This window comes from Ovis canadensis, chromosome 15 (assembly GCF_042477335.2).
Source record: "Ovis canadensis isolate MfBH-ARS-UI-01 breed Bighorn chromosome 15, ARS-UI_OviCan_v2, whole genome shotgun sequence".
Taxonomy (NCBI): domain Eukaryota; kingdom Metazoa; phylum Chordata; class Mammalia; order Artiodactyla; family Bovidae; genus Ovis; species Ovis canadensis.
Genome location: NC_091259.1, coordinates 25,120,405 through 25,138,241, shown reverse-complemented (window position 1 = coordinate 25,138,241; position 17,837 = coordinate 25,120,405). Strand labels below are relative to the sequence as shown.

The 17,837-nt window shown below is 41.4% G+C and overlaps 1 protein-coding gene across 2 annotated transcripts in view; it reads left to right on the top strand.

Moving 5' to 3' along the window:
- SLC35F2 (solute carrier family 35 member F2) overlaps positions 1-5,488 on the top strand; it is a 66,404-nt gene extending 60,916 nt beyond the window's left edge. For both annotated transcript variants that reach the window (XM_069554943.1, XM_069554944.1), the window contains one exon: positions 4,506-5,488. In XM_069554943.1, coding sequence (XP_069411044.1) covers positions 4,506-4,691 — 186 coding nt within the window. In that variant the 3' untranslated portion in view covers positions 4,692-5,488. The remainder of the gene's footprint in view (positions 1-4,505) is intronic.
- Positions 5,489-17,837: the final 12,349 nt, after the last annotated feature.

Below are 17,837 nucleotides of genomic sequence, written 5' to 3'. Positions count from 1 at the left end.
GGAATGGCTACCGAGTCTAGTATTCTTCCCTGGAGAATTCCATGGACAGAGGAGCCTGGTGGGCTATAATCCATGGGGTTGCAAAGAGTCAGACATGACCAGGCACCTAATACTTCTTAAGAGGAACAAGACATTTTTTCTTATAAACATTTAAAACCTCCAAATCAAGCAGAACATGTTTTGAATAAGTTACTTAGGTTTCCTCACAGTTAAAAATGAACATTCTATGGGAGAGCACAATTGACTTTTATGATACCAACTTCAAAAGTTTAGAGTACTGAAAATAGCTTTAGACATTCTAGGAATCAGCAAACTAAAATGGACTGGAATGGTTGAATTTAACTCAGATGACCATTATATCTACTACTGCGGGCAGGAATCCCTTAGAAGAAATGGAGTAGCCATCATGGTCCACAAAAGAGTCCGAAATGCAGTTCTTGGATGCAATCTCAAAAACGACAACAGAATGATCTCTGTTCATTTCCAAGGCAAACCATTCAGTATCACATTCTATGCCCCAACCAGTAACGCTGAAGAAGCTGAAGTTGAACGGTTCTATGAAGACCTACAAGACCTTTTAGAACTAACACCAAAAAAAAGATGTCTTTTTCATTATAGGGGACTGGAATGCAAAAGTAGGAAGTCAAGAAACACCTGGAGTAACAGGCAAATTTGGCCAAGGAATACGGAATGAAGCAGGGCAAAGGCTAATAGAATTTTGCCAAGAGAATGCACTGGTCATAGCAAACACCCTCTTCCAACAACACAAGAGAAGACTCTACACATGGACATCACCAGATGGTCAACACCAAAATCAGATTGATTAAATCAGATTGATTATATTCTTTGCAGCCAAGGATGGAGAAGCTCTATACAGTCAGCAAAAACAAGACTGGGAGGTGACTGTGGCTCAGATCATGAACTCCTTATTGCCAAATTCAGACTTAAATTGAAGAAAGTAGGGAAAGCCACAAGACCATTCAAGTATGACCTAAATCAAATCCCTTATGATTATACAGTGGAAGTGAGAAATAGATTTAAGGGACTAGATCTGATAGATTGAGTGCCTGATGAACTATGGACTGAGGTTTGTGACATTGTACAGGAGACAGGGATCAAGATCATCCCTATGGAAAAGAAATGCAAAAAAGCAAAATGGCTTTCTGGGAGGCCTTACAAATAGTTGTGAAAAAAAGAGAAGCAAAAAGCAATGGTGAAAAGGAAAGATATAAGCATCTGAATTCAGAGTTCCAAAGAATAGTAAGGAGAGATAGGAGAGCCTTCCTCAGTGATCAGTGCAAAGAAATAGAGGAAAAGAACAGAATGGGAAAGACTAGAGATCTCTTCAGAAAATTAGAGATACCAAGGAAATATTTCATGGAAAGGAAAGGGCTCGATAAAGGAAAGAAATGGTATGGACCTAACAGAAGCAGAAGATATTAAGAAGAGGTGGCAAGAACACACAGAAGAACTGTACAAAAAAGAGCTTCACAACCAAGATAATCATGATGGTATGATCACTCACCTAGAGCCAGACATCCTGGAATGTGAAGTCAAGTGGGCCTTAGAAAACGTCACTATGAACAACGCTAGTGGAGGTGATGGAATTCCAGTGGAGCTATTTCAAATCCTGAAAGATGATGCTGTGAAAGTGCTGCACTCAATATGCCAGCAAATTTGGAAAACTCAGCAGTGGCCACAGGACTGGAAAAGGTCAGTTTTCATTCCAATCCCAAAGAAAGGCAATGCCAAAGAATGCTCAAACTACCGCACAATTGCACTCATCTCACACGCTAGTAAAGTAATGCTCAAAATTCTCCAAACCAGGCTTCAGCAATACGTGAACTGTGAACTTCCAAATGTTCAAGCTGGTTTTAGAAAAGGCAGAGGAACCAAAGATCAAATTGCCAGCATCCACTGGATCATGGAAAAAGTAAGAGAGTTCCAGAAAAACATCTATTTCTGCTTTATTGACTATGCCAAAGCCTTTGACTATGTGGATCACAATAAACTGTGGAAAATTCTGAAAGAGATGGGAATACCAGACCACCTGACTTGACTCTTGAGAAATCTGTATGCAGGTCAGGAAGCAACAGTTAGAACGGGACATGGAAAAACAGACTGGTTCCAAATAGGAAAAGGAGTATGTCAAGGCTGTATATTGTCACCCTGCTTGTGTAACTTATATGCAGAATACATCATGAGAAACGCTGGGCTGGAAGAAGCAAAAGCTGGAATCAAGATTGCTGGGAGAAATATGAATAACCTCAGATATGCAGATGACACCAATCTTGTGGCAGAAAGTAAAGAGGAACTAAAAAGTCTCTTGATGAAAGTGAAAGGAGAGTGAAAAAGTTGGCTTAAAGCTCAACATTCAGAAAACGAAGATCATGGCATCTGGTCCCATCACTTCATGGCAAATAGATGAGGAAACAGTGGAAACAGTGTCAGACTTTGTTTTTTCAGGCTCCAGAATCACTGCAGATGGTGGCTGCAGCCATGAAATTAAAAGACGCTTATTCCTTGGAAGAAAAGTTATGACCAACCTAGATAGCATATTGAAAAGCAGAGACATTACTTTGCGAACAAAGGTCCGTCTAGTCAAGGCTATGGTTTTTCTTGTGGTCATGCATGGATGAGAGAGTTGGACTGTGAAGAAAGCCAAGCACTGAAGAATTGATGCTTTTGAGCTGTAGTGTTGGAGAAGATTCTTGAAAGTCCCTTGGACTGCAAGGAGATCCAACCAGTCCATTCTAAAGGAGATTAGCCTTGGGTGTTCTTTGGAAGGAATGATGCTAAAACTGAAACTGCGGTACTTTGGCCACCTCATGCGAAGAGTTGACTCATTGGAAAAGACTGTGATGCTGGGAGGGATTGTGGGCAGGAGGAGAAGGGGACAACAGAGGATGAGATGGCTGGATGGCATCACCGACTCGATAGACTTGAGTCTGAGTGAACTCTGGGAGATGGTGATGGACAGGGAGTGCTGTGATTCATGGTGTCACAAAGCTGGACATGACTGAGCGACTGAACTTAACTGAAATAGCTTTAACTCCTCCTTAATCTTCTCTGAATCACCTCCCCCCACCCAAACCACTGCTCACCCCTCAGAAAAAAAACATTTATTCAATACTAGCTATGTGCTGGGTGCTGTGCTAAGATTGGATCCAAGAATGAAACCCATGGAAATTAGTTTGGCTCCTGCTCTGCTTGAAATTATCACTGGTGTTGCATCATCACTGAATCCATTGGAGGTCTTCTAGCTTTGGGGAGGGCTCTGGCTATTAGATGTGGAAACAGTGTCAGTCTTTTATTTTGGGGGGCTCCAAAATCACTGCAGATGGTGACTGTAGCCATGAAATTAAAAGACGCTTACTCCTTGGAAGAACAGTTATGACCAACCTAGACTGCATATTCAAAAGCAGAGACATTACTTTGCCAACAAAGTTCCGTCTAGTCAAGGCTACGGTTTTTCCAGTGGTCATGCATGGATGTGAGAGTTGGACTGTGAAGAAAGCTGAGCACAGGTGAATTGATGCTTTTGAGCTGTGGTGTTGGAGAAGACTCCTGAGAGTCCCTTGGACTGCAAGGAGATCCAACCAGTCCATGCTAAAGGGGATCAGTCCTGAATATTCATTGGAAGGACTGATGCTGAAGCTGAAACTCCAATACTTTAGCCACCTCATGCAAAGAGTTGACTCACTGGAAAAGACTCTGATGCTGGAAGGGATTGGGGGCAGGAGGAGAAGGGGATGACAGAGGACGAGATGGCTGGATGACATCACCGACTCAATGGACATGAGTTTGAGTGAACTCCGGGAGTTGGTGATGGCCAGGGAAGCCTCGTGTGCTGTAATTCATGGGGTTGCAAAGAGTTGGACACGACTGAGTGACTGAACTGAACTAAACTGGCTCTTCCAGGGTTCTAAAAGTTTAAGGTTAAGAACTAATTGAGCATCTATGAAACATTAACATGTTGAAACCAATAGTGACCCGTAGAAGCCTACAGCTGGAGGGGACCAGCAATCTATATAATACTCATTTCGAAACCTATTTCGTTTCTCCTTCTACCCTTGAGAATGTGTCTCACTTTTTCTTCTCTTTCATTTTATTTTTCTTTTCCTTCTCCAACCCATTCTGTTTTCTTATTGTTTCACGCCATTGTTATATGTTGTTGTCTAGGGTCTAAATCTGGGTCTTTCCTTTTAGTCTCTCCACTAAATAAGTGGGACTAGTTGTGAGGTGGGATGTTGCTGTATTATTGCAGAGAAAGGCAAGAGTCCATTTCCTAGAGATCTAAGATGTTTTACCCAGTTGACTGATGGGCTGGGTAATATTGGCAGAGATCACATGTACTTGGGACAGTTTTGGTCCTTAATATCTCCTTGGACAACTTTCAGATAAAAAGATTATGAGAAGGTAACTCTCCAAACTCAGTGGACAGAAGGCAGCAGCAAAGATGTGTATGTGAGAGACCACTATCTTAGCCTATCCTCTCCTCCTAGTTTTCAGGACTCTACATCCTGTCCTTCACCATCATCATGATAGGGTTCATCCTGTATTGCTCCACCCCGACACGCACAGCAGAGCCAGCTGAAAGCAGTGTACCACCAGTCACCAGCATTGGAATTGACAACCTGGGATTGAAGCTTGAGGAGAACCTGCAGGAGACCCACTCTGCAGTCTTGTAGCTGGAGAAGAAGGCATACATGTGCCCCTGAGGTTTCCTGGGGAGCTGGGAGCTGTCACCTGGATAAAGCAGAGCCTACTGCTTGGGCTACTTGAAAACTTATCAGAGTGAACACTCCATAGCATTGGGTTTGATCCAGTTGGATTTTAAAAGGATTATTAAAATCATGTATCAAAAGTGGAAATGCCAAAATAGAGCAGAAGCCGAGGCTAGGATTGTGTTTCTGTATGTTTCAGGCCAAATACCTGTTAGTGTTAGGGAGACAAGGTATGGGGCGCACCCTGGGTTGTTAGAAGCACAAGTGGGAAAGCAGGATTGGGCAGATACTTGGGTGTGAGCCAGACTCAGGCTGTCCAGAATGGGCTAGGTAGTCAGGAGAAGGGGCAGCCCAGGGTGGTTGGGAGTAGGTTTTCTCATTTGGAGGCATCTGAGTTTTGTCTTGCTGAGCCAGTTATTGTCCACAAGCCTTGTGGCCTTTTAGGAAAGGGAAAATGGGTGGGGCAGCACTTGAGAAATCCCGAGATGCACCTGTGAGTACCATAGAAGCCGTCAAGTAGAGTACAGTAAAGCTAGGAACCTTCTCCCAACTGTACCTACGCTACTTCTTAGCAAATAATGTGCCATGCGATTTTTATGATACCTCTTCAATGCAGAGTGTTAATATGCAGCGTCATTATGATATCAACTGCCAGAATACCACTTTGTAAAAACTCTGTATGTGAACTTTTGGGGGTGAAAAATATAATAATGAAACTGAGGGTAAATTCGTACTATTAAAAGATTTTGATTTCATGGAAATATATTTACTGTGTGGTTTCTTTGATTACCTAATTCCCCTTGTGGATTTTAAATGACAATATATTCAAGATTTCCTCATATACAACTTTTTAGAGTCATGTCTTCTTAAGGTGGGGCAGCCTTATCTATTTGGGGCTATGTCAGAATGGAGGGGAAATCAGCGAGCTCCCAAGTTGTTTGCTGGGATAAACATTTAAAACTTTTGAATTACCTTAATGAATTTTTAAAGAAAACTTTTTAAAGTGAAATAATCTTTCATTTCCTGCAGCCAGTTAAAACTGATGTTTGGTTTTCACTCTTTACCATTAACAACTGTCAGTGAGTGGAAAAAGGTTATGTTAAAATGTTTGACTCTTTGGAGAAGACTTCTAGTTTGATTAATACACTGATTATTTCTTTAAAGAAACTTGATTAACAATAAACCTGTATCTATAGGGATAGTGGTGAAGTAGCCCCGATGGCTCAAGCAGTAAAGAATCCACCTGCTACACAGGAGACACAAGAGGCTTGGGTTCCCTCTCTGGGTTGGAAAGATCCCTTGGAGCAGGAAATGGCAACCCACTCCAGTATTCTTACCTGGAAAACCCCATGGATGGAGGAGCATGGCAGGCTACTGTCCATGGGATCGCAAAGAGGTGGACATGACCAAGCAGGTAAACAGACAGAGACAGACAGACGGAGAATCTCAGGTTTCAGTATCCCATTGGATACTCAGTATCCGGTATTCTGCGTCTGAGCTCAAATGAATCTGTGCTACTATGAAGCCTAATTTTTAGGCTGTCCAGGCTGGGTCTCCCCCTCCTTTATGTTCCCAGGGGCCCTTGCTTATTCACATCTTCCTTATAACACTTAGTGAATTGAGGTGCTTGTCATTTGCTTGTCCCTTTTCACCACAGGTTGAGCTCTTCCATGTCAACAGCTTTTTATCATCTTTCTAGTCCTTGGTCATCTCACTTGAGTGAAGTGAGATTAGTGAACTTTGTCTTTGGTCCCAGTTCAGAACATTTAAGGAGAGCCTGATCTAAAGTAAGGCCTTTTATGCAGATACATGTCTGTTGTTCAGTTGCTAAGTTGCATCCAACTCTTTGTGTCACCCCATGGACTGCAGCACACCAGGCTTCCTGGTCCTTCCATATCTCCTGAAGTTTGCTCAAACTCATGTTCACTGAGTCGGTGATACCACCCACCCATCTCATTCGAGGTTGACATCATTTTCGCCTGTCCTCAACCTTTCCCATCTTTTCCAGAGTCAGCTCTTCACATCAGGTGGCCAAAGTATTGGAGCTTCAGCATCAGTCTTTCCAATGAGTATTCAGAGTTGATTTCCTTTAGGATTGACTGGTTTGATCTCCTTGCAGTCTAAGGGATGAGAGTCTTTTCCAGCACCATAATTTGAAAGCATCAATTCTTCAGTGCTCAGCCTTCTTTACAGTTCAACTCTCATATCTGTACACAACTATTGGAAAACCATAGCTTTGACTATATGGACCTTTGTCAGCAAAATGGTATCTCTGTTTTAACGCACTGTCTTACATTTGTCATAGCTTTTCTTCCAAGAAGCAAGTGTCTTAATTTCATGGCTGCAGTCACCATCTGTAGTGATTTTTGAGCCCAAGAAAATAAAATCTGCCACTATTTTCACTTTTTCCCCATCTATTTGCCATGACGTGATGGGTCTGGATGCCGTGATCTTAGTTTTTTGAATATTTAGTTTTAAGCCAGGTTTTTCACTCTCCTCTTTCACCCTTATCAAGAGGCTCTTGATGTCTGTAGGGAGTAAATTATCCTACCCTGCTCTTTTTTTACCTGTTGCCCTTAATCCTGGTGTTCCTCCTTGCTTGCTGCCTTTGGAAAGGGGCAGAGGAGTTCCAGTCTAGGCATCTCACATTAAAATTCAGAATTTAGGGTTCCAAAGAAGCAATGCTATGAATGACATTCAAAAACTATATAATGATACTGCAAGGCTGTGCATATAAGGAGGGGCTTCGGTAAAGAATTGCCTGCAGTACAGGAGCCTCAAGAGACACGGGTTTGATCCCTGGGTTGGGAGGATACCCTGGAGGAAGGCATGACAACCCACTCCAGTATTCTTGCCTAGAGAATTCCATGGACAGAGGAGCCTGGTGGTCTACAGTCCATGGGGTCGCAAAGAATTGGACATGGCCGAAGTGACTTCACACACACACACAGAAGGCTGTGCATCCTGGTTTAAGTAAGTTGTGAAGACTGTCAGTTTAACTAGCTTATATAATGCCACTTTCATGGAAGATGTGTTTTCAAATATCTGGCTTACACACAAGCTTTTAAAACACAACACATTCTTAAGCTGAGAAACTCCTATAAATTCTTTCTCAGTCTATTAAAGCAATATTGATTTTTATATATTTTTTGTAGATATTCATGTCATTAAAAAAAATTCCTGCTGAATAGTATAATAGAGTTTCTAGATCTTTAGTGTTATATAGTGGTAAATTGTGCAATTGGACTGTGGTAACACTGTCAGAAGAGAGTGTTTTGCTGGTACCATTTTCATTATTTGCCTTTTGAATTTAGATTCTCTTTTTTGGATGTGCTGTGCTCAGTCACTTCAGTCATGTCTGACTCTGCAACCTAATGGTCTGACTCTGCAACCCAATGGACTGTATGTAGCCTGCCAGGCTCCTCTGTCTATGGGATTCTCCAGGCAAGAATACTGGAGTGGGTTGTCATGACCTTCTCCAGGGGATCTTCCCTACCCAGGTTTCAAACCCGGGTCTCCTGCTCTCCTGCAGGCAGATTCTTTACCCGTTGAGCCACCTGGGAAGCCCATTTTGTGGATGAGCACTTAACATTTCTTACCTTTCTGATATGTGTTTCAGAGTATTAGAATGTAATATCAGTATTTCCAACAGGTGGCGCTTTAACAATTAGAAAAAAGACCTGTGACATTAAACTTTTGTAGCACCACCATCATGTTCTGTTAAATCAAAGTGTTTTAAAAGAGAGGATCTTGATGACTGTCCTCAGCAAGGATTGCCTTTGATTAACAGCTGAAGAATGCACATCTCAGAAAAGCTGAAATGTCCTTTGTGGGTCACATAGTTTGGTGGCTAAAGTGAAAACAGAATCTAAGATTCCTTTCAGTTTCACTGAAATTCCTACTACTTGAAACTGTGAATTCTGAGCGGGCTGTATGTGATCCCTGTGGAACTGCTGAGCCAGTGAATGTGAATGCACCTCAAATGGGAGGAACCAGGAAGAGGAACCAGGAGGAACCAGCCTCTATGTGGCTCTGGAGCCTGCCCTTTTAAGAAGCTGTCAACATGCATTTCTGTGAGGTCTTCTGTATGCCTGGTCACGATTCTTTTTTCTGTCATTATTATGGTGATGTACCATTTTCATCCACATTTAATCACTTAGTATCTGGACATATCTTCAGCTCTCCAAAGAGACCAATAAATCAGAGAAATTTAACAGATAGCCACTTAGCTTATTAAAAGAAGAGATTTATGAGGAAAAAAAAAAGGCAAGAGATTTATGAGGAAATTGGGTAATGCTAAACATGCAGTTCTTCAATAGTATTTTTATAAAAAGTGTTTTGAAAAATCTTGCAATATATATGTGGTATGTCAGAGGAATAAAGCCTCTTTAGCAAAATTTTACCTGTAGAAATTTTTGTCCCCAAGTTTCTTCATGCACTTAATTCTTAGTTTAAATATTGCCCTCTTTTAGCAATTTTAAAGTGCAGAGACTTTAGAAAATTGGGAAGAGAAATGATGTCGATAAAAAACATAGGCCATTTGAATAATTATTTGTTCCAACTACCATAACAAGCATGCAGGTCGTACCCCTATAGAATTATCATTCAATCAGCTCTTCTTCACTGCTTGCCCAGTGAGGAGGCTGGACTCTATATACCAAGTGAGATTTAGAGGATTTGCCGAGCTAGTAGCAGGATTCTGGAGTCCCACTTTCCATGACCTCAGAAGTTGCTTTCTTTCTTTTGTTGATGGTGCTTTTCCATTTTTGCCTGAGTGTTTCACATTCTTTCAGATTCATATTCTGACTTTGGCCTTGTGGACCTTATCCCCACCTCGGTCTTGATAAAAGCCTGCTAGTTCAGTGCATCTGCCTGTAGTGCAGGAGACCAGACCACTGCATCTGACTGCAAAGAATCTGCCTGCAGTGCAGGAGACCTGGGTTTGATCCCTGGGTCAGGGAGAAGGGCATGGCAAACCATTCCAGTATCCTTGTGTGGAGAATTCCATGGACAGAGGAGCCTGGCAGGCTACAGTCCATAGGGTTGCAGAGAATCAGACCTGACTGAACAACTAACACTTTCATTTTCACACACAATTCACAGTCCAGTGCATACACCTTTACATGAAGGCACAGACACACACCACACCACTGTCACCACTATTATCACTATCACCAACTCCTATGTATTCCCCTGCCCCGCTGTCTCCCCATCCTACCCCCATCTTATTAATATTTTTCCAGAAATTGCAGTTGTTGATAAGATTGACTGCAGCAGTTTAGGAAATATACCCTTACCCCTGACACATATCTAGAGCCATTCCTGTAAAAGTTCATTTTCTTCAGCCAGTTGTTGGATTAAATGTACGGACATGCCTCATTTAACTGTGTTTGGCTTTGTTGTGTTTTGCTGATATCACTATTTTTACAAATTGAAGTTTTGTGGAAACCCTGAGGAAGTCTATCAGCACCATTTTCTCCAACATTTGTTCGCTTCATGACTGTGTCACATTTTGGTAATTCTCGCAATATTTTACACTTTTTCATTATTATATATTTGTCATGGTGATCTGTGATCAGTCATCTTTGATATTACTATTTTAATTTTTCAGGAGCCACAAACTGTGCCCATATAAGACAGTAAACTTAATTGGATAAATGTTGTGAGTGTTTTGATTCTTTCATCAACCAGCCATTCCCTTGTCCCTCTCCCTCAGCCTCACTATTCCCTGAGACACAATATTGAAATTTGGTCTATTAATAACTCTGCTGTGGCCTCTAAGTGTTCAAGTGAAAGGAAGAGTTACATGTCTCTCACTTTAAATCAAAAGCTAGACATGATTAAGCTTAGTGAGGAAAGGATGTTGAAAGCAGGAAAAAAAACTAGGCTTCTTGTGCCATTTAGCTAAGTTGTGAATGCGAAGGAAAAGTTCTTAAAGGAAATTATAAGAACACATGAGTGATTAAAAAAAAAGTGAAACAGCATTATTGCTGACATACAGAAAATTTTAGTGGTCTGGATAGAAGATCAAACTAGTTACAACATTCTCTTAAACCAAAGCCCAGTCCAGGGGAAGGTCCTACTCTTTTCGACTCTATGAAGGCTGAGACAGGTCAGAAAGCTGCAGAAGAAAAGTGTGAAGTTGGCAGAGGTTGTTCCTGAGGTTTAAGCTAAGAAGTCATCTCCATAACATGAAAGTGCAAGATGAATCAGTAAGTGCTGATATATATAAGAGCTGCACAGTTATCCAAAGGATCTAGCTAAGATAATTAATATGGTGGTTCCTCGAAACAGATTTTCAGTGTAGATGAAAGAGGCTTCTACTGGAAGAAGATGCCTGCTAGGACTTTCATAGCTAAAGAGGAAAAGTCATTGCCTGACTTCAAATTTTCAAAAGACAGGCTGATTCTTTTTAGTGGTCTTTTTAAAACAAGATCTACTGTGAGTAAAATGCTATCAAACAGCTTTGTAAGCTGTAGAGAAACTGTTCATGAAAGTAAGAGTCAGCTGATGCAGCAAACGTTATTATTGCCTTATATTAAGAAACTGTCACAGCTATGCCAACTTTCAGCCACTGCCACCCTGATAAGTTGGCAGCCATCAGCGCTAAATAGTCAAGTGTCGGGAGCTGCGTTAGGCATTACTGACAAAATGGAGGCATGCCCCCAGACCCCTCTCTTCATTCCGCAGGCATGGACCTGGGATGAAGGAGTTCAGTTCAGTTCAGTTCATTTCAGTTCAGTCGCTCAGTCGTGTCCGACTCTCTGCGACCCCATGAATCACAGCACGCCAGGCCTCCCTGTCCATCACCATCTCCCGGAGTTCACTCAGACTCACGTCCATCCAGTCAGTGATGCCATCCAGCCATCTCATCCTCGGTCATCCCCTTCTCCTCCTGCCTCCAATCTCTCCCAGCATCAGTGTCTTTTCCAATGAGTCAACTCTTCCCATGAGGTGGCCAAAGTACTGGAGCTTCAGCTTTAGCATCATTCCTTCCAAAGAAATCCCAGGGTTGATTTCTTTCAGAATGGACTGGTTGGATCTCCTTGCAGTCCAAGGGACTCTCAAGAGTCTTCTCCAACACTACAGCTCAAAAGCATCAATTCTTCAGCGCTCAGCCTTCTTCACGGTCCAACTCTCACATCCATACATGACCACAGGAAAAACAATAGCCTTGACTAGACGGACCTTAGTCAGCAAGGTAATGTCTCTGCTTTTGAATATACTGTCTAGGTTGGTCATAACTTTTCTTCCAAGGAGTAAGCATCTTTTAATTTCATGGCTGCAGTCACCATCTGCAGTGATTTTGGAGCCCCCCAAAATAAAGTCTGACACTGTTTCTACTGTTTCCCCATCTATTTCCCATGAAATGATGGGACCAGATGCCATGATCTTTGTTTTCTGAATGTTGAGCTTTAAGCCAACTTTTTCATGCTCCACTTTCACTTTCATCAAGAGGCTTTTTAGTTCTTCTTCACTTTCTGCCATAAGGGTGGTGTCATCTGCATATCTGAGGTTATTGATATTTCTCCCGGCAATCTTGATTCCAGCTTGTGTTTCTTCCAGTCCAGCGTTTCTCATGATGTACTCTGCATATAAGTTAAATAAGCTGGATGACAATATACAGCCTTGACGTACTCCTTTTCCTATTTGGAACCAGTCTGTTGTTCCATGTGCAGTTCTAACTATTGCTTCCCGACCTGCATACAGATTTCTCAAGAGGCAGGTCAGGTGGTCTGGTATTCCCATCTCTTTCAGAATTTTCCACAGTTGATTGTGATCCACACAGTCAAAGGCTTTGGCATAGTCAATAAAGCAGAAATAGATGTTTTTCTGGAACTCTCCTGCTTTTTCCATGATCCAGTGAATGTTGGCAATTTGATCTCTGGTTCCTCTGCCTTTTCTAAAACCAGCTTGAACGTCTAGGCCTTGTAATTCTGACTTGTTTCTTCCTCTCCTCGGCTGAGTTGACTGAAAAGGAATATTAAGGTGCTTATTGTTCTTGAGAGAAGCATGAGAAGGAACAAAGCCTTCTGCAGCTGTGCTCAGAGAATAATTCATAAAGTTAATCATTTACATTTGTTTAAGGACTTTTACAAAAGAGTGTTCCAGGATGAGCACATAGGCTACAGTTTGAGGCCATGGGAGGGATTGCTACCTGAAGCCTATTTGTGAGGAAAATGTTTATGGCAAAGGAGTTTACTGAATTTAGGGCCTGAAAGTGAAAATAGTTAGAAATTAAAGATTTAAGGAATGTTGTAAAGTTAGCATATTTTACTATAGCTTATAGAAGTTAGGAATTTTTAGAGACACTATAGCTAGAAGCCTTTTTAAGAGATAGTGAGCTTAGAATACTAGGGGCAAACAGGACTTAGAAATATAAGAAATAAACTGAGGAATGTGGTATGCAGCGCAGACAGTAGCATGAGTTACAGTGTATTCACAAGGACACATGAGAAAAAGTAGATAAGAGAATCGCTGAGGCAGAAACGCCTTTTGAGGGGCAATGATGATTTATGGAGACAACAAATCTGGGTCGGTGGGAACTGAAAATATCAAACCTCTGAGATAATGCTTTTGTAAAAGTATAAAAGAGAATCATAAGCTTGAAATAAACAAGCAGTCCAAGAAAACTGAGAGGCTACCTCAGTTTCTCTCCGACACCGCTCATCTCTTCAGGTTGAATCCCTGGCTGCTGGAGCTGTACTCTGGCAGTCAAGATTCTCCATCTGCAAAAGGATTATGACTTGTTGAAGGCTTGGATGAAGGTTAGCACTTTTTAGCAGTGTTTTACAATTCAGCTATATACATTGCTTTTTAAAATATAATACTATTGCACACTTAATTAGTAATTACACACTTAATAGAATACTCATAAATTTTATGTGCAGTAGGAAACCAAAAAAGAAATCATGTGACTTTTAAAATTATTTCTAATTTGAGTAATAGTCACTCGGTTATAATTGAGTAATAATTACGTGAGTAATAATTACTCAAGTAATTAAAGTAATAATTACTTTACTATATTGTGATTGTTTTTGCCATACATCAACATAAATCAGCCATAGGTTTATGCATATACTCCTCCTCTTGAACTGCCCTCCTGCCTTCCTTCCCATTCCACCACTCTAAGTTGTCAGAGTACAGAGTACCAGCTTTAGGTTGGTACTCATACAGCAAGTTCCCACTGGCTATCTATTTTACATATGGTAATGTATATGTTTCAATGTTACTTTCTCAAGTCATCCCACCTTTTCCCTACCTTGCTGTACCATAAGTCTGTTCATGTTTATGTTTGCTTTGCTGCCCTGCAAATAGGACCATCTGTACTATCTTTCTAGATTGCTTATATATACATTAAATTATGATATTGGTCTTTCTCTTTCTGACTTTCTCCACTCTGTATAATAAGCTCTAGATTCATCCACCTCATTAGAACTGATTCAAATGTGTTCCTTTTTATAGCTGAGTAATATTCTATTTGTGTATATGTACAATTTCTTTATCCATTCATCTGTTGATCACATCTAGATTGCTTCCTTGTTCTAGCAATTATAAATAGTGCTGCAGTGAACATTGGGGTACAAGTGTCTTTTTCAATTATGGTTTGCTGAAGGTATATGCCTAGCAGTGGGATTGCTGGGTCATATGATAGTTTTATTTCTAGTTTTTAAAGGAATATCCATACTGTTGTCCATAGTGGAAATTTTAATTGTCATTCTCACCAACAGTGCAAGAGGGTTCCCTTTTCTCCATATCCTCTCCAGCATTTATTGTTTATAGACTTTTTGATGATGGCCATTCTGACTGGTGTGCTGACTTGCTTTATTGTGATATTTGCTCTATTATAGTGGGTGGGAATGAAACTCATAATATCTCAAAGATATGCCTAAATATAGTGACTTTACTTGGACACAACTGGTGTGCAGCATTTATTTAGTCTCCTATCAATTTAAAGCATTCTATAGGAGGCGTAGGGCCAGGGCTTGACCTCTGATCTGATAACTAAAGTGTGAGACATGTCAGAGCAGGGGTATTTGGCTTAGTAGAAAATTAGAGATACCAAGGGAACATTTCATGCAAAGAAGGGCTCGACAAAGGACAGAAATGGTATGGACCTAACAGAAGCAGATATTAAGAAGAGGTGGCAAGAAGACACAGAAGAACTGTACAAAAACAGCTTTACAACCCAGATAATCACAATGGTGTGATCACTCATGTAGAGCCAGACATCCTGGAATGTGAAGTCAAATGGGCCTTAGAAACCATCAATCACTATGAACAAAGCTAGTGGAGGTGATGACATCTCAGTTGAGCTATTTCAAATCCTGAAAGATGATGCTGTAAAAGTGCTGCACTCAATATGCCAGCAAATTTGGAAAACTCAGCAGTGGCCACAGGACTGGAAAAGGTGAGTTTTCATTCCAATTCCAAAGAAAGGCAATGCCAAAGAACGCTCAAACTACCACACACTTTCACTCATCTCACATGCTAGTAAAGTAATGCTCAAAATTCTCTAAGCCAGGCTTCCACAATATGTGAAATGTGAACTTCCAGATGTTCCAGCAGGTTTTAGAAAAGGCAGAGGAACCAGAGATCAAATTGCCAACATCCGCTGGATCATGGAAAAAGCAAGAGAGTTCCAGAAAAACATCTACTTATGCTTTATTGACTATGCCAAAGCCTTTGACTGTGTGGATCACAATCAACTGTGGAAAATTCTGAAAGAAATGGGAATACCAGACCACCTGACCTGCCTCTGGAGAAATCTATATGCAGGTCAGGAAGCAAAGTTAGAACTGGACATGGAACAACAGACTGGTTCCAAATAGGAAAGGAGTACGCCAAGGCTGTATATTGTCACCCTGCTTATGTAACTTCTATGCAGAGTACATCATGAGAAATGCTGGACTGGAAGAAGCACAAGCTGGAATCAAGATTGCTGGGAGAAATATGAATAATCTCAGACATGCAGATGATACCACCCTTATGGAAGAAAGTGAAGAGGAACTAAAAGCCGCTTGATGAAAGTGAAAGAGGAGAGTGAAAAAGTTGGCTTAAAGCTCAACATTCAGAAAACCAAGATAATGGCATCTGGTCCCATCACTTCATGGCAAATAGATGGGGAAACAGTGGAAACAGTGTCAGACTTTACTTTTTGGGGGCTCCCAAATCACTATAGATGGTGATTGCAGTCATGAAATTAAAAGACACTTACTCCTTGGAAGGAAAGTTATGACCAACCTAGATAGCATATTGAAAAGCAGAGACATTACTTTGCCAACAAAGGTCTGTCTAGTCAAGGCTATGATTTTTCCAATGGTTATGTATGGATGTGAGAGTCGGACTGTGAAGAAAGCCGAATGCTGAAGAATTGATGCTTTTGAACTGTGGTGTTGGAGAAGACTCTTGAGAGCCCATTGGACTGCAAGGAGATCCAACCAGTCCATTCTAAAGGAGACCAGCCCTGGGTGTTCTTTGGAAAGACTGATGCTAAAGCTGAAACTCCAGTACTTTGGCCACCTGATGCAAAGAGTTGACTCATTGGAAAAAACTCTGACGCTGGGAGGGATTGGGCGCAGAAGGAGAAGAGCATGACAGAAGATTAGATGGCTGGACGGCATCACCGACTTAATGGACATGAGTTTGAATGAACTCTGGGAGTTGGTGATGGACAGGGAGGCCTGGCGTGCTGCAATTCATGGGGTTGCAAGAGTTGGACATGAAATGAGCGATTGAACTGAACTGAACTGAGGAATCAAATTTGGCTGATGAGCACAGTGTACTCTCTTGAGAACTCTTTGGACATGATGTAGAAACATGGTTCAAGTCCACATCTCCTTTTGGAGAGGAGTGCAGGAAGACACTGTGTGCCCAGTTGCTCAGTCATGTCTGATTCTGTGACTGCATGCACTGTAGCCTGCCAGACTGCTCACAAGAAGACTTTCAGTTCAATCAGTTCAATTGCTCAGTCGTGTCCGACTCTTTGCAATGCCATGGACCACAGCACACCAGGCTTCCCTGTCCATCACCAACTCCCAGAGCTTGCTTAAACTCATGTCCATAGAGTCTGTGATATCATCCAACCAGCTCAACCTCTATTGTCCCTTTTTCCTCCTGCCTTCAATCTTTCCCAGCGTAAGGGTCTTTTCCAAGGAGTCAGTTCTTGCCTAAAGTATTGGAGCTTCAGCTTCAGCATCAGTCCTTCCAATGAATATTCAGGACTGATTTCCTTTAGGATGGACTGGTTGGATCTCCTTGCAGTCCAAGGGACTCTCAGGAGTCTTCTCCAACACCACAGTTCAAAAGCATCAATTCTTCAGTGCTCAGCTTTCTTCATAGTCCAACTCTCATATCTATACATGACTACTGTAAAAATCATAGCTTTGACTAGATAGCATTTTGTTGGCAAAGTAATGTCTCTGTTTTTTAATATAGTATCTAGGTTGGTCATAGCTTTTCCTCCAAGGAGCAAGCATCTTTTAATTTCATGGCTGCAGTCACCATCTGCAGTGATTTTGGAGCTCAAGAAAATAAAGTCTGTCATTGTTTCCCCATCTATTTCCCATGAAGTGATGGGACCAGATGCGATGATCTTAGTTTTTTCAATGTTGAGTGTTAAGACAGCTTTTTCACTCTCCTCTTTCACTTTCATCAAGAAGCTCTTTAGTTCCTCTCTGCTCTCTGCCATAAGGGTGCTGTCATCTGCATACCTGAGGTAAGTTGTTCAAGCTGGATTTAGAAAAGGCAGAGGACAAATAGCCAACATCCACTGGATCATAGAAACAGCAAGAGAATTCCAGAAAAACGTCTACTTCTTCATTGACTATGCTAAAGCCTTTGACTATGTGGATCACAACAAACTGTGGAAAATTCTTAAAGAGATGAGAATACCGGACCACATATCCTGCCTCCTGAGAAATTTGTATGCAGCTTCAGAAGCAACAGTTAGAACTGGACATGGAACAATGGACTGGTTCCAAATTGGGAAAGGAGTATGTTAGGGCTATATATTGTCACCCTGTTTATTTAACCTATATGCAGGGTCAGTTCAGTTCAGTTCAGTTCAGTCACTCAGTCGCATCCGACTCTTTGTGACCCCATGAATTA